Here is a 25,405-nt window from a genome sequence, read left to right as displayed (position 1 = left end):
TACATCTCTCCATAAGTCTAGAATGTTTTTATTTCTGTAAGGTAATAATTATTAACAGCTATGGGAAATGGTAAATTTTGTCTGAAAGTCTTTTCTGCAAAGTCTTCCCATGTTACCACATAATTCGGTACTTTGAGTAAATAATATAAAATTAATAATACAGAAGGTTTGGTTGATTGTGATGCAGTAATCTACCTCTGTGGCAGATTCATTATTCTGTAGTGATCCATTTGGTAGAAGTTGTTGGTTTTAATAAGGCAGTTCACAGGGGAAAAAATATCAAACTTTAGTTTACCATAGATGGTAGATGATGAGGCAGTGGTTATAACAGAAGGACAAACTGAAAGGTTTTTTTTCTATCCTAGCCGTGGATCATCACAGAATGTGAGAGGCCAGATCCAAAGTTTACATGAAATTGGAGGAAATATAGGTAGGTCTCAATTTTGAAAATTAATTCTTAATGTCCTTAACCTCCTAAAATACCTCAGGTCAGCAATGTTTTGACACAGCTGGGTCTCTCCTACCCTCCAGTCCATTTGGAGGAAAGGAGCCTGACCCAAAAGCAGTTAGAATCCATGTCATCATTTATTCCACTCCAGAGTGACAGGAGGGGTACCCCAGGAGAGAACAAACCCCGCGGCTGGATCTCAGCAGCACTTCTTACAGTCTTGCCAAATTCATCTGACCTCTTGCTTTTACCTCTCTCACTCTTGTAACTGAGCATTTTTCCATGGTTAAGAGATCCTTAGTCTTCCTCTTGCAAGCACATTCTACCTTGCTGTCAAGCATTTTTCCAAGATCTCTTTCTTTCTTACTGTATGCAAGTGTTAACCTCCCTCAAATAAAGACATGCAGAATTGTGAATTCAGCCCCTGCACGTATAGGTGTTCTGTACTCACATTAATCTATGTGCTTTATTTAGATTGCAAATTCCTTGCAATAGGGTTTTTGTCTTCTTCTGTTTCATGCAGTGACACTTCTTATAATAACAACAGTGGCCCACAAGTTTCTGGCCTAAAGGTCAAAAAACATATTTTAATTTGATATTACACAATCCTTTCTCTTCTTACTCCCTCCTTTCTCTGTTCATGCCAAAATTCTGGATGCTGTGTTGGAGTCAGTTGTGAATTACCGTATTAGATAATTCCTTATTTCTGTAGATTCAGCTCTAAAGACTTACTGTAAAGTTACTACAAAACATCACAGACTTACTTCAGCAGCAATCAGGAATCAGTCTTTATTACTGATAAAAAAACCTAAATTGGATTAGTGATTTGATTTGCCTGTCCAAACAGGATGACCAACTGATGCTAAAATAGAAAAATGATCCTAAATACCTTGTGAAACAATCCTAAATGTTCCTACCATGGTCTTCCAAAAAAATAGGACATTTAATTTGCATCTTCATTTAAAATCATTTTTATAGTCCTAGATCCTTCAGGCTACCTTAGTCCACTGATTATGCATTAATTCATTTATATTGCTTTCACTTGAGTAAAATCATTAGGACCCCAGTGACCTCAAAAGTAACCGTACAAAAATTTTACCATAATCTTATGTCACAGCAAAGTAACCTTACCAGTGAAATTACTTCATTACCCCATGTAAATGCAATATAGTCCAACAAATCAACTTAACTCTAGAATTTATTGCCTTATTACTCAACTAAGAGGCACAAAATCCTCATTCAGGCAAAGGCAGCCACAACTTCCCAATCACCAGCTAATGAAACAGCCAGAGTGCAAAGGATTTTTTTTTTTTAACGAGCAAATTGGCAACTCCCAAAAATCTTGTTAGAGTCCCTGCATTTCTTTCCAAGATCCTACTGTATGGGAACACATTGTTTACAGAGCTACTTTTCCATAATTTAAAAATAGTGTAGAAGTCAGAGAGTTGTAATTCCAGCTCAGTAAATCCAAAGAAATAAACCCCCCCAAACTGCAGCACTAACACTAACAGTGTTGTTGATGCTTCTGAGGAGACCATATTCACCGTTTGACTAAATGTCTTGTCCATTACTCAGTGTAATTCAGAACATCCTGCCTGGAAGTGGCAGTAAATTCATGACTGTCAGAGAGTAAAATCACTGGCAAATTTACCAAAGGCCCTCTCTGTATCCAGGCAAGATGTTAGCTGGATGGACACACCAAACTAGGCTTGCTGTGTGCAGGTCATAGAAACATTCGAGGACATTTTAACACAGCTCTGTCCCTGTGTGCTCAGAACATCTTATGATTCATGGCTGACAATTTCCCTTCCAGGTCAGCACTGTTTGGATCCAGATGCGTTCATGCTAGATGTCTACCGTGCAAATCCTCAGGCAGAATGGGTGATAAAACCAAAAGCCAGCTGAAGCAGAAGGCAGCAGTACACTGGACAAAAGCCACATGGACAAGAGTGATGCCTGTCATTTTAAGCAGCTCTTGCAGAGACATAACAAAATGGCATCCACAGGACATCATTCCTTCCTACTGTACTGTCCAGCTGATGGTCAGCACATAGGACTTTTGGTATTCCAGCTTCCAAACCATCGGAAAAATATCACATTAGTTATGTTTCCATATGGATTACACTTGTGCCAGCTGGCCCAGGAGGTGAGGAGGGCAGACCAAGGTACGGTGTTTGTTTCCTGACCTGGTGTTAGAACAATTTTTGGAAATAATGCAGTGGCATCCAATGAATGAAACACTACTGACCACAGCATGACACAGGAGCATGACAGACCTTGGAGCAGGGAAGGTGTCTGTCAGGCATGGAAGGTGGCAGTTCAGGATGCAGCAATGCCAAGACAGCTGTGTGGAAACCAAACCCTTCTCCTGGAAGTGAACCCATAGTGTGTGTGTTACTACAGGGCTTGTGTCTCTCAGTCACTCCTCAAGGGTACCTTATGCTGGGGGAGGGAGGCAGGAGGAGGAACTACAGACAGCTGTACTGCTAGTGTACATACCACTGTGTATCTCACTACCAGTCTTCCAAAATCATCTGTCTGGGTCCCTCAGCTGTGTGCAATTGTAATGGCACAAACCACACTCCCCTCCCTTCCCCTGTCACACAAGTTTCAGGAGACAAAGGCTGGGTGAGGAGGGGCATATGCCCCTAGCTCTGCCTTTTACTTGATACTCTCAGAATTAAATCTGTGTAATGCCACACTATGAGATGTGTTAATGGTGCCACTTACAGTCATCACCTTTTTTTGTTAAACATCATCGTTTCCAATTTGTAACCTAATTTTATTTTGTTTATTTTAGCTTTAATATGTAAGCAATTTTTATACTCTTCAGCTGCATCAACAAGAGAGATCTTTGTTCAGGTCTTGTATAATACAGCATGGAGAATCAACAGGGCTTCCAATGAGAAAAGGGACTAATAATTTATACATTAGGTCTTTAAAACTGTAGCCAGTCTAGGCCCAGTTGTGCTGGGGGTTTTACAAATACATAGCAAATTGCAGCTGGCATGCAGTCTAAGCAAACACACAGGCTGACAAGAGAATCGTGGGCTGCCACTGAATTGGGAATGTCAGATAGGCTGTCTTGTTTGGAGCTAGTCACAAGAACAAGCAGTGTTCGGTCATCTCACTTAGGGCTGTGCTGAACTAGAGGTTTGTTGAGTAAGGAAATCACAAATCTCTGGAAAAGAGAAAGTATTTTTTTATCTGTGTCATATGCAAAAAGTAGGAACCAATGCCTTCAACTGCACTGCAATGTCCCCATCATTGTTGCACAGTGAAACCACCCCCAGCCTGAGCAATGATTTTTGTTCCTGATCTGGCCACAGGGATGAGGCAGAAGCTCTGTTTATTACATAGCAACTTAAAAACACTCTGAAGCAAGTCCTCCAGGTGAACTGGAGGTGAATAAAGTCTCCTGTCCTGCAGAGAAAGCCTGTAACTTGTGATGCTCTGCTGAAGCTGTGCAATGAGTATCTGAACCAGAAGCAGACCCTCTAAAATGTGTCAAGTTTATCGTGTTCTCCAGTAGTTAACTTTCATTGTTAGTGGTCAGTGAAAGAAATCAACATTGAATCAGTAACTTCACTACCAACAATAATGTCTACAGAGGGCAGATCCTGTCTTCTTCTTTCTTGTCTTCTTGATAAAAAATGATGAAAAATTAGCAACATTTTCTTTAGAACAGTGACTTTTTTAACTTTCTGGTTGTTTTGACACATTTTTTTGTTTTGTTTTTTTTGTTTGGGTTCGGGGTTTTTTTGGGTTTTTTGTAGGTTTTTGTTGTTCTTGTTTGTTTGGGTTTTTTGTTTTGTTTTTCCTTTTTCTTCTTAACACTAAAGGAGACGCAGTTGCAACCAGGAAAAAAACCAGGACAATTGTATTATAAAATACACTCCTTATTTTGAAAACTATTTATTTTAAGTATACAAGAGATAGTCGGTCTGTGGCTTGTTTATAGGCCTAAGCATAAAAGTTTTGTCTTGTGCTTTGCTCCTGATACCCTTTAGTTCCCTCTGTGGCAATGGACAGCTCTTTGTGCTTGTGCTGCCCTTGAACGTCAGCTGTACAGCAGGACTTGTACTTTCCATATGAAGGCAACATGAGAATTACTTGAGTTAAATTCTACTCTCAGATGTAGCCAAACAATTCCCTGAGCAGATCAGGAGTAATGAACATCCATCTGGGAAGAACAAACTCAGCAAAGGCTTTTATATGTGAAAGTGCTTTGAATATAAAGAGAATCAGATAAATGCTAAGCATCGTATCTAAAGCCAAATAAAAGGCATTCTGTGACTATACAGAAAGCCTAAATTAAGAAAGTTATTTGAAGTGTCATAGCAAATGAGCTAACTTCCTATAATACTTTCAGACAAATATATTGACCTCCTCCATCTTGCCCCCTCATTTCACTATGTTTTCTCAATGGCTGTGCAAGGGAAAGAACAGAGCAGCCCTGTGTTCATGCTGCAACTTGCTCAGCATGTTCTGGACCTCATCAATGTTATTTCTATTTGAAATAGATCTCCCTGCATTCTGTATAGAATACCAGGGGGTTTTGAAGACTTTTACCACTTCACAACTTAGGAAAGTCAAATATCATGTCATAAAATCCACCCTGTGAGCTCTTGTTTTATGCTGAAACTGCCTATAACTTTGTAAGACATGCATATTAGCAGATGAACTAGATTCTACATAGAGTGGCCAAATACCTCCTGTCTCTGAAAAAGAATGTCAGGATTCTCTTTTGATACAAATGGCCCTAATGACCCATGTGTAGTGGTTAATACTGTACCACATTAAGTTGTTTTGTATTGTTTTGGTACACTAACTTGATTTAATATGCAGCAGATAAATGGAACAAGCTCAATGGCATTTTGAAATACGAGGTTTCAACTTGAGGTCTTGTATTTCAAGATGCTGGTGGAGGCATGAGGAATTTTGTTTCTCCAAACAGAAGCTGAAGTCAAAACTAAGTTGCAAGAGGATTGTCACCTAAAAAAAAGTAACCAATGTCAAAAGCTATTAGTAAGAAAGTGGTAGCAAGCAAAGAGAAATTACTGAAATTCCAAAGATGCCTCAATCATTTATATACTCCATGGTTCTACAAGGACAGCATTTTGCATATCAACACATAGAGAAGGGAGTATTGTAAAAAACAGGTATTGCAAAACAGACTGGAATGATTTAACCTGTATATGCAGCGAATGTCATTAGAAAGTGTGCATGTGTGCAAATGTGTCTGTGTCCATGTATAATATTAACTACCTCACTCTGCATTTTCCAGGAAAAATATTTTGGCTTAGACATTTACTACTTAATCTATTAGCAATTTCACATTGATGTTGACAAAGTATTTCTTTTTGTATGAGGCAAGATTTGTAATTACAGAAAAAGATCTAGTAAAATACATACTTCTGGATATGGATTATATTTTATCCAAAACATGTTGCCTAAATTATGCTTGTAATGTGAACCTAGTGAGATCAGATGTTGGGGTTAATAGACAATGAATACAAACACAGTGTTTCATTTTTATTTTTCAATGGGTTTCTATTCATGTGTGTCTTCTCTGGAAAATAATACAATGCCACTAATCAAAGTGAAGTGTTTGTATGTATGTTTACCTTACAATCCTCATTATGTTATGTGTTTTGTTGAAGTACGCCATGTAAGTGTATTTGTACAGCAGTGTGTCCACTGTATTGTATCCATGTCAAAAATAAAAACAATACAACAAAGCCAGCTCTTCAAATCTAAGCATGTGTATTTTGGGTAGAAGCAGGGGGCAGAAAAGCAACTTAAAAACTTTTAAAAGCAACTGTGTGGTTACAGCACCTGAACAGCTGTACAGAGGACCATGTTCTGCCACCCTTGCTGAACTGGAGGAGCTCTTTGCTCCAGGAGCTCTTCCCTTGGCCTACCTATACGCAATGCACAAAACACACTGGAATCCTGCCTCATTGAAAGCAATGGCAAACTGCTTTGGAGTTTTGTTTCAGCCATATTTTTTAAACTAGTACAAAATACATAGAGAAAAACTAACATTAGACCAAATCGTATGGATGCATAGTAAAAGCCAAATAAAATTGGAAGGAGCAAACAAAAATACTGCTAGTTCAAAGAGGAAAAAAAAGGGGGGAGATGGAAGGAACTTGCAAAGAACTCTGCTTATTATAGACGTATATTAAAGTATGAGACACATTTGTTACTGCTCAGTGACCTGGCCAGTTGATGAATGGGTGTCCTTACTTGATTGGGATTTAGCACACGTCCCCCAAATCTGGCTTGAGAACAGCTACTGGAAGACTAGTTTTCAAAACAGAGGCAAGCACAGTAAGAAAAGGCAAAGATACAACTGCAGGCTGGCCTCAAAACTGCCTCCCAGTGTCTGTAAAAAATACTGTTTTCCAAAGAATGATGCAATAGTTTGCATTGCCAAAATACAGAGTTTTTCCCAAATAAAACCCAAATTGTTTCTTCAGCAGCACATCACTTCACAGGCATCTCTGTGCTGTAGAGATGCTGCTTGTCCTGAAGCTGATTCCATGAAAGCATGAACAGGAACATAATCCATCTAGCCAATGTATCTATAATGAGTGTCAGAAGCACTGGATAGTAAGGCACAAGGAAAAGGAGCTGGAGCTACCCTGTGAAGTGTAACGAAGAAAATTCTATTAATTAAACTCTGAATCTGAGACCTTCAAAATTAGGACTTTAGTCAGTCTCCTGCTCCCTCTGCTGGACTATGTCCACTTACATTTCATATAATCAGACATATAATGACCCAGACTGGAAGAAGCCTTAAAGATTATCTAGTTCCAAACCCCCTGTAGTGGGCATACTTGTGACTTCTCAGCCTTCCAGCTCTTTTTCTTCTAACTAAAATACATGGACAACTGAACTACTTGAAATAATGCAGTTTATTGTAGTTTTATTATGTGGTCCAAAATTATTACCTTCTTACAAAACTGCCAACACATAATAAAATGAAATACTGTCAAGTAATCAAAAGAAAACATACTGTAAACACTGATTAATAAAAATTCCCAAAAGAAAAATACCCAAGTAATGCCATTAAAATTGTTCTAGAGGTATTTGTTGTTTAAACCATTTAGTTAAAATGCAGATGTGGAGTTTCTGATTAAAAAAATAAATGACCTGAGTTGGAAAACAACCAGAAAAATCAAATAGATGCAGGTTCTTATCAGTTCTTCTTTTCATTACGAAAGGAGAATGCAAAATAACAGATCAACAACAACAAAAAAAAAAAACAAACCCTCTCTCAATCCAGACAGGCTTTGCTACAGTTCAGTGCTCAGCCCCAGGGCAGGAATGAGGAAATACTCCACGCAGGTCAAAAGCTCTGCTAAAGTCAAACAATTCTCTATGTTGGCCCTTGGTCAAAACAAGGTTCCTCAAACAGCCACGGAATGAGGTCTTGCTTGTGAGGCAGTTTTGCTTGACATCAGCTGAAAAACAAACATGAAATACGTAAAATCTATTTCTACCAAACTGAAAAAAAAAATTACAAAGATCCAGGTTATTAAAATTCTCCCCCTCTGAAATGAGAAATACAAACAACACCTGGGGAGCATCAAGTTCCATTCATGTTTGGATGAAGTGTGACATCCCAACATGGACAGTCACTGCTCTTCTCAGGCATAAGTCATGGACAGCAATCACTTGGCAGAGTTTGCAGAAATAGTTTTTGCCAGGGGACAATGGAAGATGAGAGGGAAAAACAGAGGAGAAAGCTACTCTGCATGGGTGTTTATGAAGTTAAAATAGAAACTAGCAGAATATGAAGCAACAGCTGAGCTGTACACAGTCACAGTTCCCATGGCAAACAAAAAGGGAGCACATGTTAAGAGTCATTCTTGTGAGAGTGAGCAGAGGAGGGACAGGAGGGAAAGGAAATATTATTGTACCTACCAGGATAACCTCCAACATAAATGGGGTTGTTTGTATCTGCAGATGTTGACTGGACGTAGGGATTATCAGTGTGAACCAAATTCCCATCAATTATCAGCGAAATGTGATGTTTGCTTTTGTTTGCTTGAAGCTTGTGCCATTTCCCATCACACAAGCTCTTTGTGCCTCTTGGTTCGTAGGAAGCTGTTAGCCTGCCAGCTCCATTGTTGACATGGAATAAAACCTGTGCAAACAGCCAGATGCCAATGAAGATATAAAGTAAGAACACATGAACTAATCTGCCTAGATAAAAGCACAATCACACTGGTGCAGAGATTTCCATTTTAAATGTTTGGCAATACACGCAGTTAATGTTTACTTTGATGGGTAGAGTAGATCCTTATTAAAGTGGTTTTTAAAATTTTAAACAATAAGGTCTACCTATGCAATGGTCCATTGATACACTTCACTAGGGATTTCAATGTTTCTTACAAATACAAATCAAGACCTTTTTCACAGAACCCGAGACTTCAGATCTGAAAGATGAATCACTGTATATAACTGAAGAGAAAGAAGAATGGCCTGAAAGCACTTGTCATTGCAAATACATGCATTTATTTTTTTTCATGCATTTATTTTTCAAAGCAGCAGACATTTCCTCAACTCTGCGGTGAGGATTAATATGTACATATTACATATTAATACTGGGAAAGTATGTCCCACAAAAACAGTGATATTTAACACTGTCTCCAGCTAGGAAGCTTTGAATAAAAAATGAGCTATTTCTGCAAAAACAAACACTTAAGAGCAATCAAGTGTATGTTTTTTTATGCAAGAGATGACTGGAAAACTATGTATATTGATTGTTAAAAGGTTTATGGAGCATAATGGCCAGTAGAAGTAGAGAATGAGTTAATTGCTCATGAATATTGAAGAAGAGGCTACAAAACAGTGTGCATTGTGTATGCAGTATTTTTCTCAAAGACAAGGATAGCTTTATGGCAGAAAAAGTATTAAGCAATAAAAAAGATATATATTTGGTCTAAAATACAAGGTATGTAGTACAGGAGGTCAGAGTCGCTGCACACTAACATAAATTACACTAACTAAAAATCCAAAAAGTTCCAGTGACTTCTGCTAATCGCACATTTTATCATACAATGGCAGTGAGAAACCTCGAGACAAAGTCTGTCCCGCATTTGTTCGGTGGGAATGTGCCTCCATCACACCTGACTGGTGCATATTTCATGCATTCCAAGGGCTCTAGCCTCGCAGTTTCTAACAAGCCCCGTGTACAGCAGTGCGCCTGCACAGGGCAGCCTACCTTGCCGTGTACGATCTCCAGCCCGATCGCATCGACCCTGGCGCTGCTGACGCCCAGGAGAACGCCGTGCGCCGCCGTGGTGCGGAACTCCAGCGTGATGTTCACGTCAGAACGCACCTTGTAGCCTTCCCTGGCTGGAAAGAAGTTAGAAGCTTCTAGCAGAAGACTTGCAACCCACAATACAGAGCTAAATATATGCATTACCATTAAAAGGTCTAAAAAATTTGTTAATCATGCTGCTAGCATTTGACCTTGCAATACCTCTGGACAATAAGTTTTCCAAAGTCATAATTCCCATTTTTTACTGGAAAAGATAAACTCCCAAATAAGTTTTCTTTTATTAATTCACATTTAATCCATTCTATCTCATCTGTAAGAAACAGTAAAGAGCACAAATGCAATCCTTCATGTTACTTCACAAGTCTTTTGTCTTCATATTTGTGACAGTGGTCACAGGGGGTCTTCAGGTGAGGGAAGAGACAAGAATGTTGACTCCATGTTTAGAAGGCTTGATTTATTATTTTATTATATATATTACATTATAACTAACTAAAAAGAAAAGAAAGAAATTTTTCCCTCTCAGAAGGGAAACTGAGCTAAGAAAGAAAAGAATGATAACAAAAGGCAGCTCTCTCGGACTGTGTCCAAGATAGCTCGGCCTTGATTGGCCATTAATTATAAACATCCAAGATGGGCCAATCAAAAATCTACTTGATGCATTCCACAACAGCAGATAACTATTGTTTACATTTTGTTTCTGAGGCCCTGAGGCCTCAGCTTCTCAGAAAGAAAAAAATCCTAAAAAAAAAGATTTTCACAGAAGATGTCTGCAACAATATTCTTTATCAGACCTTAACATCATGAACATGGATATTCTTAGCTAATAAAGATGTAGTTCATTTCTTTCCCACTGCTAAAACCATTATCTCTTTTATTTATAAGACAGCCCTTTGCAGAAATGACCACTTTTGGATGAATGAAGTGAAAGGACTCAGTTAGAAATCCACATGCAGGGCATGCACTCACTGTGTGAGGAGTCAGTTAATTACACACAGTTCCAGTAAGACCTGAAAGGAGTATGTTTTCATTAATATTAATTCAGTCAGGCACTGTTTTCATTTAATGACACTTACCAAGAGCAGCAAAGCCACTTCCATCAAAGAAGGTACCATCCTGCACTGTTTCATAGCATTTATTCACAGCAAAGATAGAGACAGGACTCTCGTTGTCCAATTGTTTGCCATTAATTGTCATGCTACCAATGCAGGCAGGAATACTGTGAGTAACCTAAGCATATGGAGACATAAGAGACAATGTTTAGTATAAACTGCTGTGATGCTCTCTTAGGGATTCACCTGATCTTATTGTAGATAAAATATTATCCGAACAAAACACAGCAGAATTTAAAATACTTCCGTAATTAAATTTCTAGTATTACATATAATTATGTAAGGCACATAATGTCTTAGAGTCAAAATCAAATAGTGTAGAACCAGAGTACATACACTGCCTATAATATACAGGAAGAATTGTATTTGCTTGACTGTGAGCAGAGATACACTCAAGAGTAAAAACATTCCAAACATGCTTTAGCAAATTAATGAGTAATCAAAATTTTTGTAGGACATTTTGCAAGTTCTCATCATCAAAAAGATTCATCTGAATCACTTCAGAGGGTGGCTGGGCACTGGAAGAGGTTCCTCAGGGACATGGTCACAGCACCAGCCTGACAGAGTTTAAGAAGCATTTGGACAATGCTCTCAGGCACAAGGTGTGACTCTTGGGTGTCCTGTGCAAGGCCGGGAATTGGACTTTGATGACCCTTGAGGATCCCTTCCAAATCAGGACATTCTACAATTCTATGAGAAACATTATCATATCACCAGAATCCTCATTAATATAATGTGGGCTGCACAAGGAGGAAGGTGACAAAACCTACCCTCTAAAAGGACGTATTAAAAATATCCTTTAATCTAAAGAGAGCTAAACGCTTTCTTTCAGAGTCTTTCAGAGATATTTAAGGCACCTAATTTCTGTTTGAATGCAAGAGAAGTCAGGTACCAAAATGTCTGATATTGTAGGTCATGTTTTTACCTTATACTGTGAAAGACAGGAATTTAGATTCTTTATTCATTTTTAACAGAGAAACAGAATGAAAAAAAAAAAGTTCTGCTAAGGGCTATTACTAACACACAAGGATATAAGCTGTAGCTGGACTCATTAAGCCACAGAAAGCCACAGAAAGATTTATCTGGTAAAGGGTCATTACTTTCCTTGTTGCTTCTTTCCCTAAGTACTTCTATTGAGCCTGTCAGAGACAGGATGCTGATTTAGATGAGTTTCCTGCACTATGCTCATTCTGGTCTTGCAAAATGCCAGAGGCACCCCCCACCCCAAGCCTTCTTACATTCCCAAGATTCTTTGGCACGTAGTCTAAGGGGAGTCCTCCCACATAGAGCTTCCCTTCCACATCCAAGGTGCTACCATCTCCCAGGGCATTGACTGCTACCAGCTCCTGTCCATCCACAATGATTGTTCCTTTTCTTTTAACATATTCCGTCTTTACCTGGAAAAAAGGGAAGTGTGCGAACATAAATGAGTAAGCTAAATTTGTTACCTAGTCATCATTTGCCATAGAAATAAGAGCAAGACAATTGTTTAGTGGTTCAATTGCTTTGACATTCTGTTCTGAGGCAACCTCTTGAAATTCTTCCTGAGGCTGAGACCATTTCTGAATACAACCACGCAGTTTAACAGCTTTCTTGCCTTCCCAAGGGCTCACAATGATTTCATAATGTCCTGCCTAAGGTTTTCAGTGTTTTATTATTTCTTTAAATCACCAGTTTATTGCCTTAGGATATGGGCAGGTCACTGAGTTTGCAGAAAGGCATTCTGTGCTGGCCTCCTGCAATTATTGTGCTGCCCAACAGCTGAGACATCTCAGGTCTCTGAAGTGCTGTCATTTTATGATAGGCAGTGCTACATTGGTTTTGACCAAAAAAGCTTTCCAGTTCTGTGCATCTTGTTCACTTACGCCCTTATGCCTGCCCTGCCCTAAAACAGTTACATGTTGCTGAGGGAAGTCAGCTAGCCATTTATTCTTCTCTCTTTACTTTTAGCCCCACGCAGAACCATGAGTAGGTTCAACCCAAAGTTTCATGAACATTTGGGCTGGTAAGGGGATAAAGGGGTAAAGCAGGGTGGTATGAGCAGAGGGGAGAGAATGAAAAGAAGTGGTGTTTTTTTCAGTAGCAATGCATATTAGTTTGCATAGATTGCAGAGGGACTGCAATGATTACCCCCAGCTGGGAAGTGGTGTGACTCAGCTTTAATCTCTAATAAAAAAGGCTGAAGCTCCTGCTTTGTGTCTTGGGTAGTAAAGATAGGTCAGCTCTTATATGGAATCTGTTCAGCTCTTAAAAGGTGGATAGTGTCAGTAGGAGTTTTATGTGAGTATGTGTAATTTTTAAACATGCAGCTGTAAGTCCTGGAGCATTCTTCCTCTTTCAGGGTAGGCAGCAGAGCTTAACTGTGATATCTCTGACAGAAGTTCACATTTCCTTTCTTCATGTCGATTTCTGCTGGTTTTTCTTCTGGTGATTATTTATGAAAAGCAAAAAGAACTCTGCTGATTCCCAAGGCACCTAGGAAAGCTGGCAGCTTTGTGTCATCAATCACTTTGTCCCACTTTGTCCCACAGAAGTCACTTCTTAGAGTGAAGGCTTCACATACAGATAAGGGAGGGGAAACTTAGCAGGATGAAATTGTCATCCTCACCTGCCTTTAGGACAAGTGATAACCTCAGAGTTACTTCTAAAACTCCTGCAAACATCACAGTCACTTCTCACACAGAAAGCCAGAGCCAGTGGCAGGTGGGTTGCTCGGAGGAATTGGGCCAATAGAGACTGACGCAATCTTGGTGCAGAAGGCCCTGAGTGCTATGTGACACCTCCAAGCTGCAGACATCATTTCTACTCAATTCTACTTAAGTCCTCCATTAATTTCAAATGTCCCCCTTTCTCATGTTGCCTTGACCAAGGAAAGGACAGACAGTGCTTCCCTGTTGTCACTAGCTGCTGTGACATGCTCAGGCAATAAGCGGGTAAATGGGAGAAAAGAGAAACGCTGCACCCACAAATCTCTGCCACTCTGAAGTGCGGGTCTTTGGTGGCATAATGCACTGAAAGCTCTCTGTGGAAAAGGTCAAATATTTTTGTACCTTTCCATCAGGTCCTTCTCTGTTGAAGATGACCGTCAGTACACAGTTGGTGAACTATTTAATTCTGAAATAGTTTGAGATACTTGACAGTAGTTGGAAGATGGATTTGGTGTACAATTAATGACAATTCTAAAAGGAAATAATTATCAAATAAAAATTTTCTGAATGACTTCATGATTGGGTTAGAACCAGCGTGCTTTTGCAACAGAAATCACAAAGAAAAAGCAAGAAAAATCCATACCAGTACCTCCAGGGAAGGGAAAATAGAGCACAAGATTGGCAACCACCTACCGTATGCCATTTTCCATCACTGACAACAGCAGGGTGAAGAGCTACTGCTTTTCCTTTGCCTAAATCAAATGAGAAATGGAGCTGTCCCCCATAAAGCTGTAGGGCTGCATAATCAACCTGGTTTTGGTGAGCCATGTAGTAAATCAGGCCACTGGAGGCAAAGGTTCTGAGATTCAGCTGGACGGAAAGCCTAGACAATAAAAATTCAGTGTTACTTAAAGGTATTTCTTCTGCAGTGATGAAAAGCTTCTCTGGACACAGAGAACAGCCTAAACCAATTTATTGTTATGAAAGGAGATTTATTATTACAAAGGCCAGAGAAGTAGAATTTAGGTTGATTTTAAGAAAGCATGACTTATAATGTATTTCGTAATGGAAATCAGTGCTGTACCTGTCAGAAGTAGAAAAAGTGCTTGTCAAAGAGTGAGATGAACTTTAAGAGGGACAGGCTCAGCTGTTTGTGACTGCAAGCTTGCTTACTGCCCCAAGAAAGGAACCCATTCCAGGGTAACTTTATGGCATCCATTACTATTAGGCAGGCTTGCTGGGATATTATGGGCAGACTGAGAACAGAGGGAGGCTTAAAAGGTAGAAGAGATGAATGAGCCATTTATTATGGAGACACCAGGTTCAGACTAGATGGCATCAATCCTCTGCAATGTCCTTTGCTCAGAAGCTGTAACAGAAGGGCTAGAAGGAAAAAACACTCTTTTCTCAATGCCTGCAGAGACTTCCTGAGCTGAAAGAAGCAAATGCAAGTGACTTGCAGGCTGTGTGATGGGAACCTTGCTGGGAAACTCTCAAACAAGTAAAAGAGGCAGAGGTGCTATCACACATTAGGTCCCAACAAAATTATTCTTCTCAGTAGTCTTCTCTCCTTCAAGTGCACCTTCAAAGATGGAAGGTGTACTTGCAGAAAATAGAGAGGAGCGGGTGAGATGTCACATGCATCAGACAAAGGAATGGGAACTGGATGTGAGTTCTGCATGTGGGAAAAAGAAATCAAAGTACTTACAGAAGGTAAAGTGAGACTCAGGTCTGAGGGGATAAATATGCAGAATTCTGACCATGAGTTACTAAACCTGGGATATGATACTTTCTTTCGTGAGGAGCCCACAGAAACCTGAAGTGAGGACCATGTTCAAAGCTGGCAATCAATCATGGAACCCATCACTGCCCTTCTTGCAGCTCAATACAAAATAACACTGTGTGCATGTGTAATTCAGGATATACTCACTTCTTCCTGACAGCAGACTGATTGAAGAGCAGGGTCAAGTGGCTGCCTTTGGCAAGTCCAAACTGATGGGCACCTTGAACATGATCAGGCAGCTCATCTTTTGCACAAACTACCTGTTAATGAAAGGAATTTATTAAGTAGGATAGTGTCAGGCTCTGCCCAGCAACTGTTGAATGACAATGTGCCTGCATAGAGCTTTGTAGGAAGCAAAACTAAGCCACAAGAAAATCACAAAGTACACAGAAAAACATCAATTAACTAACCTCATAATCATTCCAACCTATCTTCAGGCTCAAAAAGAACTGGTTCTAATGATTAAGTTATGTCTTGTAGACAGCATTGACCTTTTCCACTGAGAAATGTTTGTAGCTTGAGACACATTCAATTCACTTTTTGTCTTAATTGACAGCCTTTTTAACAACAAATGCTGGAAGTTCAATTTCAGTGTGAAAATTTTAAAGGTTTGGTAGAAATATTTTACTATTTTATGAGGACACACTTTTTGGTATGATTTGGGGTATAGAGACCTGAGTAACAGAGCATGAGCCAAAGCTACATTTTAGCTCTAAAAAGGACAACTTATTTCTTTTTATAGTCCCAACTTGTATGCATGAAATCTTGCTTTCTGTTGCCACAGGAAAATGGTTGCAGGATCCTTTGGAAACCATTCATTATAAAGATGTGCAGCTGCAGGAGGAGAGAAGTAATGATGCCTTCTCTCTTAGGAACAGGGACTGTGTGAGAGGAAACAGGTGCCAAGCAAGCTGCATTCAGACACTGTGTCTCTCAAGTGGTTTGTGCCTCCTCTCTGACACAGAGCAGACACTGCATGAGTGTGACCAAGAAAATATCATGCAGAACTGCACAGCTAATGCAAATCTGCACCAAGTCCCTTTGGCAGGAATACACTAAAGATAATAGTTACTGTCAAGTCCTTCTGTTGGGAGATTATCATTTCACTTTTTTTCTCTTTTTTTTTCCTTTTGTTGTTGTTGTTGCTGCCAGAAGAGCGATAAACCTAACTACTTTTCCATTCCAAATGGCCAAAGGCTGCTGCAAGGGATAGTATCAGTTTTTCTACAGGAAACAGTAATTTCAAATCAACATCCATTGAAATATTCCATACTGAAGAGGAAGCAAATATATGCAATCTATAATTTGATAATTCTCCAGAAAGAAAGGAAAAAAGAGGTGGCAACAGAGCTTTGCTGCAATACATACTTTTTTTGTGTCTGTGAGAGGTCTCAGGGGAACTGGTAAAGCCTGAAGTTCAGGTTGAATCATGATGTCCAATGGCTGTACAGCTGTCTTAGGCTTCTCTGACAGAAAGCAGCTGTCCATATCCACATGCTCATACTTCATGGAAGTGGTAAAATATAAAAGCCTATATTAAAAAAAAAAAACAAAACAAAACAAACATTTTAAAAGGTGCATTTCTGCTTATTTCCAAAGCAGAAGGAGAGTATTTAACAAGGTCTTTCAGTAATATCAGGAAAAAAGGAAAAAAGTGTCACCTGTGACAAACAGATTGAGAAGCAGCAAATAATCTGTCCATAGAACAATATAAATCTACAATATTTCTGGAAAATAATTTTGTCTGTCACTGAAGATGAAATTATAGAAGAGAAAGCTGTGCTTTGTGCAGCATCTCCATAAAAATTAAAGACATTTTAAATACCATTTAAAAATATAGCTGGTAATACCCATTTTCTGGCTGTTATAATACCCAGATCGTGAGTACCATGCATATCTTATGTTAAAAACCAGGCAAAAAGAAGTGTCATGGAAGAGATCACAAACTACATTTAACAATTACTGTACATGGTTTTCCAAAACTAGGCAGTTACCCTTCTGACTTACTCCTTGTTAAAAATAAGGTTGCTGATACAGCCATGAAAGGAGCCAGCCAATTTCAGCCCTAAGATGCCCTCTCCTGCTGGAATGCCACCAGCGTAGAAGTTGGAAATATTAATGGGGCTATTTTCTGCTGCTGAACCAAGCCTCAATTCTGCAGGTTTACTTTCGTCCACCTGTACAGTTATGATCCTGAAAAAGAGAAAGTAGGGAAAACATTGAACAAGGTCTTAGAAACTCATTTTCAGATGAAAAGCATTCCTGTCAGCCTCAAAAACATCCTCTTCTAATAAATAAAGGCTCCATCACTTTGATAATCACTTCAATATCTTAAAACTGGAAGCCATTCTTTTGATGATTTTTAAAATGTAAAATTTTGTCAAATACCTTTCTAAATTATTTTGATAGCTGTGTATCTTTTCTCTAATACTATTTAGTATGCTTTGTACTCAAGTGCCCCAAGCTGTTCTAGAGATTTTGAGAGCTTTCAGCTACACCTCTATCAGTGGCTGTATGCTGTATACAATTACCATGTAAATCAGAACATCTGCATTGACAGCAGAAAAACACAGCCCTGATTATCCCACCTAATAAGCTAGCAAAGGCAATTCCTCAGAGTGTGCAGTGAACTGACAACAATATGCAATAATTAAACAGGTAGTACTCTTTGCAGTCACATGTACCTCTTATTCCGAATTAGGATGACAGAGTGTTCTTGTCCATCACTGTATGTTCCATTAGCAGACTGAAGAACTACTTTCCTAGTACTTGCTCTATCTCCAGCATTAACATGCACTGCAAGATGACCATCAATCAGCATGACGGAAAAGAAGGGCTGTAGATTTAATCAGAGGATTAATTTTTAACTCTAGCTCAATCTTCAAGACACTAATTTAGTGTTTAACTAGAACATACATGGGAAAAATTAACCTCCAAACTTGTTGCAAACTTTTTAATGAAACTCATAGACAAGTAGAAATTGTATCGGTACTTCTCCAAGTACCAATACCATACCTCTCAGAGTGCAAAGCTTTCTAACAGCAAACACAAAAAAAAGCTGGACATTTCTCTGGTCAAACACTCTAGGTAAAATGCAGGAGGTTTCTTTATACACTCACACCCACACACTCCTTCTCTTAGACGAGAAAATAGTAAGACTTTCTCTTTGGATTCTAGAAGCTCCAACTCAGATACACAATATATATAGCAAGCTGCCTTGATTTTACAAAATAAAAATGGCAAAAATAATCCGCAAAACTTCTTTGTTTCTGGTACTTGCCAAGTGTGCTTGTCTTCGTTGTCGCCTTTCCAGTCCCCTGCTGATCCCAGCAAGGATGATGCCACTGCTGTTCTTTGTAGCAAAAGTTGCCATCAGTTCTGACTCTGGGCTTAAGGACTTAGGTACCAACTCAATATATCCATTTTTCATGATGCTTACACTGTGAATAGGCTATTTTATGAAGAACAGAAGTAATTACTCAATTCATCCAGACATAGTGTTAGGTAAAAAAAAAATATCAAATATAGATTAGATTCTCTTAGAATTTTTAAAGATAAATCTGTTACAAATCACTGTAAACACCACTATTCATTATTCTATTAAAACAAAGATCAGATCACAAGACTTTAAAGTCTCCTACCTCCAATACACAGCCTTTTCGTACTCCATAGGAATTTCTAAGCAAGTCAAAGGTGGAACGAGATATTTCCAGATTCTTGATGCATCCCACATACATTCTACTATTAAGACCTTTCCTGAAACAACAAACAAGGCTTTCTTTCCAAGGAGTAGTACTTGGAATCTCCTGGGAGAAAAGATTAATTTCTCTTCAATAAGAAAAGAAAGAGAGATCTGTTTTAAATGATGCAGTCGGTCTGGTGTAAGTGCAAAGAGTTTAAGTTTTACTCTTAGATACTAAATCGAATCTTAAAAAGAATCCAGATAATGTTGTGCCCGAATTAAAACATACAAGTGTGTAATGCTGTGCTGTCAGGTCAGGTAATTTCCCAAAACTTTAAGGTGAATCTTCAGCTGAAAGAAAAGGGGTTGTGTAAAAGGGTAACTGTTGTTGTCTACCACGCAGTTTCTCAGTTTTCAAGTCTGGAGCATACCTGATTTGGTTCCTGGTTTAAGGCTGAGAAATCTAAGGTTATCCTGCCATAATCCTTTAAAGGCTGGAATGCCACCTAAGATTAACAAGACTGCACTCTGTAGTAGCTGTGCAGAGACCAATAATGTACTCGAATTTACGTTATTGTCAAGAGCATGCAGAAAGTTTAATTAGATTTTCTCTTGCCATATTTATCCTTTCACAGTGAAGTCAGTGGAAGAAATGTGACTTTGCAAGTTCAGTACAGACATGCAATAAAAAAACACCTATAAACAAGAGACATGCTATAAAATATCTATTTGCAATGTTTTCTGTTGATCTGTTCACAGTTGGTTTTCCTCTGTTCCAAGTTACTGAATTACAGGAATTCCCAAGTACAACTTTTATCCTTAAGCACAGTTTTGCCCATAAATGACATCTTGAAAACACAAGGCTTACACAGGTAGTGATCAAAGGAGCATCACTGCAGACAGCAATGCTGGATGCTTGCCCCAAAGAGCAGGGGGGCTGCTGCTGTGGTGGAAATCACCCTTGGAGGAAGATAACAAAATTATTTCTGATCTGAACTGCAGCATCAGACCCACCAGTGGAAAGTACCATATCAGAGTTTGAAGTCAAAGGACAGATGTGGTATACATGGCCATAAACTAAACTTCAGAATTCACTGCTTTTCTCTAATTTCAGAGGTGGTAAGAGTGTGTAGAATTTTTCCCCTAACCTTACAAGAGTCTTAGCAAAGGTGCAAAAGTGACACACTTTACCTCAGAGCCCTCGATCTTGGCAGCCCACCAATGAAGATTGGGTCCTTATCAGAGCGGTTCAGGTCTGAGGCAACCCCAGGAGATTCTCCTTGCTTGGTTTCTTTATAATTAAGGTTATATGCATCCATGACTGCCAAAATTCCTGCAAAGAAAAGGGAGTAAAGATCTGGAGAAGAACATGAATATACATTCTTCCCTTCTGGCAATCTTGTCCATAATAAAGGAAAATGTATTCATTGACTCGGAGATGTATGGACAATCTTCTTATTTTTAGAATGAGCAATTTATTGCACTGCCAGCTATTCTGTTAATCTCATTCATTCCTCTCTGCCAAAACCAAATCTGGAGAAGTCTACAGGAAAATAAGATACATATGAGAACATGTTATAACCATTAGCACATACATGTTATTGCCAAAACACAGGCCCCCACCAAACAGTTGTACTAAGTAATATTAAAATGCAGGAGAAAAAATGTGATTCCTCATCTACAGACTTGGACAAAAATCTTTCAGTCTTTAAAGACTGTTGGTATGTTTTGTGAGATGTGTTAAACCAAGCACAAGATTTACACTCTAGTCCTTCTAAAAGCAAAGCACCCTAGGTGTGTCTGCTTAAGACACTGCATTGGAAGTGATCAGATTTGGTTGCAGTGATGTTCCCTGCAGCTATCTTAGATATTTGTATGTGTAAATGTGCAAACACCCAGACTTCTCAATCTGTAGCCTACCTTGCTTCTTATTCCTATTGAATGAGATTTTATACCACGTTCCATTGTTGTAACGATTTTCTGTTGTAAGAGCAAGGGGTCCTGAGCCAAGATCAACAGTCACCCTCACTTTGCCATCAACAAGCTCAAGGGACAAGAAGTCTCTCTGAGAGGAAGAAAAAAAACGCCAAAACAAAAAACAGATTACATACAAACAGATTACATTCCTGGAAATAAAATCTTCTTAAAGAATGCATGCCTGGCAGGTTTGGTCCACTGTGCGGAAAATATTTAGTAACTCTTGTACCTGGACTATTTGTTAGGCTCAAGATGCTTATCTTCACTTTATTTAGGAAAATTAAGTTACAAGTACCTCACAAGGATGTATTTTTGTTTTGTTATTACCCTTACTTAAATACATCATGAGGTTTGATTACTCAGCAGAAGAATGGTTAAATAACAAAGTCACATTTTCCTGGTTTTGGATGAAGTTGAAAGTAATTTGATTTGACAGCATAATGATCAAACACTGCGATGTTCTTCCTGCATGAAGCAAAGACTGTCCTCACAGAGTAAAGAAGACTTTCTGAATTGCATTGAAGGTTCCCCCTCTGAACTGTAAAGCTTAAATCAGATATTATTGTATACACTGCAATGTATTCAGGCAGTGAGTACATACAGCAAATGAATTATGCAGTAACTCTGAAATAATCTGTACCCAAACAAAGCTTTTCCTACCTTCAGGAACAGAAAACCACCATCTAAGTATGCAGTAAACTGCATGACAAGACAATGAAGGTCTGTTGATAGGTCTGGGTTATATTGCTTTTGCAGAAGTTTTATTTAATTTGTTTCAGTTTACTGAATTCTCATCTTATGGATTTAATTCAATATGGTTTTTCATTATTATATTGTCCTTCTGCAAGCTCAATTCCAAAACATTTTTACATTCTGAAAAGGTTCCTCCAACTGAAAAAACTAGCTTGCTGTCCTTACTTTTCCTTTTCTAAACTTTAGCTAAGTAATCATTAATTTTAGTCAAAAATAATTTATTTTTATTCTAAAATTTAAATAAATTGTGAGGAATTCTTTTCATTGTTTAACTTTGCCCTTAGTTTAGGAGGATATTTGCTCTAACAAGTTGTCCTCTAGGGTTCCTGTCTTTAGTCCTTCAGCTTATGATGCCAGTCACAGGTGAAGAATTACACAAAAGTAGTGATATGCTCTAATACATGTAAGCTGAATGACAGTTTAGAAATCTGATCCATTTTCTTACAGTGCCATTTGAAGCAAGATAGAGAAGAAGCCCATTTGGTGAAAAGGTACTGAAAGATATTAATATCTGAGTCACTGTTGAGCGGAGTGCCTTCTCCACAACTGAGTATCCACTGCCATCAAAATGGAATGAAGTGTCCTCATCCTGTGGGCTACAGAAGCAGAAAACCAGTACAAAAATGTTAACATTTGTTTTTCCTTTTTTTTTATATATAAATATAAGAAAAGTTAGGTCACAGAATAGTTTGAGTTGGGAGGGATCTTAGAGCCGATCCCATATTCCCTCCCTGCCACGTGAGGGACACCTTTCACTAGACCAGTTTGCTCAGAGCCCCATCCAACCTGGCCCTGAACACTTCCAGGAATGGGACATCCACAATTTCTCTGGGCATTGTATTCGAGCATCTCACCACCCTCACAGTAAAGAGTTTCCTCCTAACTTCTAATCTAAACCTACTCTCTTTCAGTTGGAATCCATTAGCCCTTGTCCTGTCACTCCATGCCCCTGTAAATAGTCTCTCTCCACCTTCCTGCTTGGCTCCCTTCAGGTGCTGCTCAGTCAGTGCAGCCTCCAGGCAGCAATTTATAAAGTGTGGGCAAACACTTCAATATTGATGTAATGAATAACTGAAGGATTCCAGCCAACGGCCACTTTCATTATGCAACCTCACAACACACAATTTAGCCATGGGGAAGGATGCACACAAGATGAGTGTTCTTCCTTATATACAAAAATGAAAGGCAAACTCAGTGATTTCCTAAGGGAAAAGAATTGTTACAGCATACACCCTCTAAATTAAAACATGTCATCCATTTCTCAAAATGCTTTGCATAATTGCACTTACAATACATGATCTATTAGCCCCTTTCCTTGCAGTACGAGACCTGTAAAAAAATATCTCATACAATCATGCAGCACCCTCTGCTGTTTCTGCATGAAATATTCTGCAAAGGGAATATGGACAAGCATATTTCTTTTTTATTCCTTAAACATAAAAATAGTAATCTGCTCAAGGCACCAACCTCAGTGGCTACAGTTTTGCTATCAATTTTTTTAATAAGACTGCTTTACACTGTTTCTTACCCTAGGAAAGAATAAATCTGTTTTACAGAAAACTACTGAAAAGGAAAGATTCCACAGTATTTTGGTTCACTGGTAGTCCCTACTTCCCATGCACAAAATAGAGAGCAGCAATAAAACTCCTCTGAGAAAGTGTTTCAAAAATTGAAATTCCATGCAAATAAATTATTTGATACCACTGATACATTGAGATTAATGTGCTCAGAACTGTAAGTTAATAATCAGTGAAACACTGCAATTTGTCTGAGCTCCATATGCTTAATTAACACAAAAATATAATATTACAAATGTAAATTACTCTAAACAAGTTGAAAAAAAACCAAAAGAGAGTGAGACAAAATACCTTCCAAAACAGCCATTGCACTTGCCCTCTCTTTCTATGTAGTTCCAAAGACCAATAGGTTTGCCATTCAGGAATGCCTCTCCTAGGCACCCTTTAAAATGGGTCACCTTAACAGCAGGTGATTTCTATAAGAAAATAAATATTTCATGAATACAATTAATGTTGAGTACTCTGAAAATTATGCAGCAAAATTTTTGCTTGGTTGCTTTCCTTGAACTTCAACTTTGTTAGATATAAATCATAATAGGAGAACAACATGTTTTAGTGTAACTATTAACAATTATAATTGAAATAATGATAGATTAGTACATCAAGAAAGTAAAATAACTATGTCCTTGACCTACTTACACACCCCTCATGCCATGAATTACAATTGCCATGGAAGAAGCAAACAAAACCATTTGCTAATGTCTATACATGGTACATGCACACACAGACTGTCCTGGTTAAACTTTATGCAAAAATTTCCAGGGAAAATTAACTTCAGGATACAAGAAGACCCTTGCAGCATCTCTGCTTTATGCTCAGAGTACCTGGCATCTCTTGATGAAGTAACCAAATCAAGCAATTACTTCTAATGCAAAAGTATTTCTCAAACATGTTCAAAACAATTAACAGAATGCTGATCTCAGAATTTAACCTTGATTTGCCCTCCAAGTCCTCCAATAAACATTAGGGTTGACTTGTTAACATCCAATATGCTGGCTGTCCCCTGAGAGGTTCCAGATTTAGGTGAAGGCTTCTGATTGGAGTTCATCTCCTCTATGCTGAGGGTACCTGTTTTTCCAAACCTGCCAAATACAAATACTAATAAATAGTCTTAGACATCACCAAGCCTAATCAACACATAATATTGGCTTCTCCTTCTAAGGACAAGAAAAATCTCATCACTGAAAATGATGAGTGGACATCATCCAAATAGTGGATGCTTTGTGTACACCACTTATGACATTCTCATTTTAATTACCTGGTGGCATGTATTCTGTGCCATTTGTTGTTGTCAATTTGGAAATCAGGGTATTCCACTCTTGTTGGTCCAGAGCCCAAATCCCAAAGAAGAGCTACCTTACCACGTCGCATCTCCACTGCCAGGAAGTCTGTCTGAAAAACAGCAGAGCCTATTCTAATTCATGGAATCAAATGTGCATTTTCACCAGAAACATGGAGAAAGTCTTTCCAGATTCATGTCCCTACATCCCATATGACAGGAGTTGACATTTAGCAAAATCATGCTTTTCACTCACTTCTAATGAGACAAAACTCCCTCAGGTCATATGCAAGTAGCTGAATGTCTTCTTTATATATATACACATATATTTACTAGTCTGTGAAAAAGCACTATCCCATGATAGTGTGCCACAAGGAATTAACTGCTGTGCATTTCTTGGGATTACACAGGGAATGAAGCAGAGCAATTAGCCATCACACTCCCTTCCAAGTGGGTGGATACACTGTGCTCATGAGGGACAGCTTCAAGAATTTCAGCTGTGTTACCAAACAAATCATCTAATGCACTCCAGCATGCTGTATGAAAGCATCACAGGGGGTGTTACACTCCATGTGGTTAATGCCCAACACAGGAAAAGGAAGGGAGAATTTCAGCCCAGGGCCAAGAGGCAGTGGCAAAGGAATCCGGTGCTTTTATTTTCTACCTTTGAAAATCTCTGGAATCATCTAAGGCATCAAAATATTTCCACCCCTAGTGAACACATCTGTCTGCAAGGGGCCTCGCTTGGTTACTTAGTTTGAAATCAAGAAATGCTGGAACCCTAGATGCTGAGAATTTGAAACTTTCTGTGTGCTGAAAGGCACAGACTCGCAAGAGAACATTGTATTTGA

The 25,405-nt window shown here is 38.8% G+C and overlaps 2 protein-coding genes across 2 annotated transcripts in view; one reads left to right on the top strand and one right to left on the bottom strand.

The window, feature by feature from the left end:
• Positions 1-2,423, top strand: part of ARHGAP28 (Rho GTPase activating protein 28) — a 72,791-nt gene extending 70,368 nt beyond the window's left edge. The window contains exons 14-15 of the mRNA XM_058030455.1: positions 366-430; positions 2,262-2,423. Of these exons, the coding sequence (XP_057886438.1) occupies positions 366-430; positions 2,262-2,353 (157 nt within the window). The 3' untranslated portion in view covers positions 2,354-2,423. The remainder of the gene's footprint in view (positions 1-365; positions 431-2,261) is intronic.
• Positions 2,424-7,759: 5,336 nt separating this feature from the next.
• The window catches only part of LAMA1 (laminin subunit alpha 1), an 83,837-nt gene continuing 66,191 nt past the window's right edge, over positions 7,760-25,405 (bottom strand). The window contains exons 46-63 of the mRNA XM_058024531.1: positions 24,534-24,667; positions 24,207-24,357; positions 23,567-23,691; positions 22,144-22,294; positions 20,889-21,033; positions 20,160-20,301; positions 18,928-19,042; positions 18,567-18,737; positions 17,971-18,122; positions 17,294-17,479; positions 16,655-16,817; positions 15,434-15,546; positions 14,197-14,386; positions 12,094-12,252; positions 10,820-10,973; positions 9,687-9,820; positions 8,384-8,606; positions 7,760-7,920 (exon numbers count right to left, since the gene is read on the bottom strand). Of these exons, the coding sequence (XP_057880514.1) occupies positions 7,760-7,920; positions 8,384-8,606; positions 9,687-9,820; positions 10,820-10,973; positions 12,094-12,252; positions 14,197-14,386; positions 15,434-15,546; positions 16,655-16,817; positions 17,294-17,479; positions 17,971-18,122; positions 18,567-18,737; positions 18,928-19,042; positions 20,160-20,301; positions 20,889-21,033; positions 22,144-22,294; positions 23,567-23,691; positions 24,207-24,357; positions 24,534-24,667 (2,769 nt within the window). The remainder of the gene's footprint in view (positions 7,921-8,383; positions 8,607-9,686; positions 9,821-10,819; positions 10,974-12,093; positions 12,253-14,196; positions 14,387-15,433; positions 15,547-16,654; positions 16,818-17,293; positions 17,480-17,970; positions 18,123-18,566; positions 18,738-18,927; positions 19,043-20,159; positions 20,302-20,888; positions 21,034-22,143; positions 22,295-23,566; positions 23,692-24,206; positions 24,358-24,533; positions 24,668-25,405) is intronic.

The sequence above is a fragment of the Melospiza georgiana genome, chromosome 1 (assembly GCF_028018845.1).
Source record: "Melospiza georgiana isolate bMelGeo1 chromosome 1, bMelGeo1.pri, whole genome shotgun sequence".
Classification (NCBI taxonomy): domain Eukaryota; kingdom Metazoa; phylum Chordata; class Aves; order Passeriformes; family Passerellidae; genus Melospiza; species Melospiza georgiana.
The sequence above is the reverse complement of the archived record's forward strand: the minus strand, read 5'-3'. Positions and strand labels throughout refer to the sequence as shown.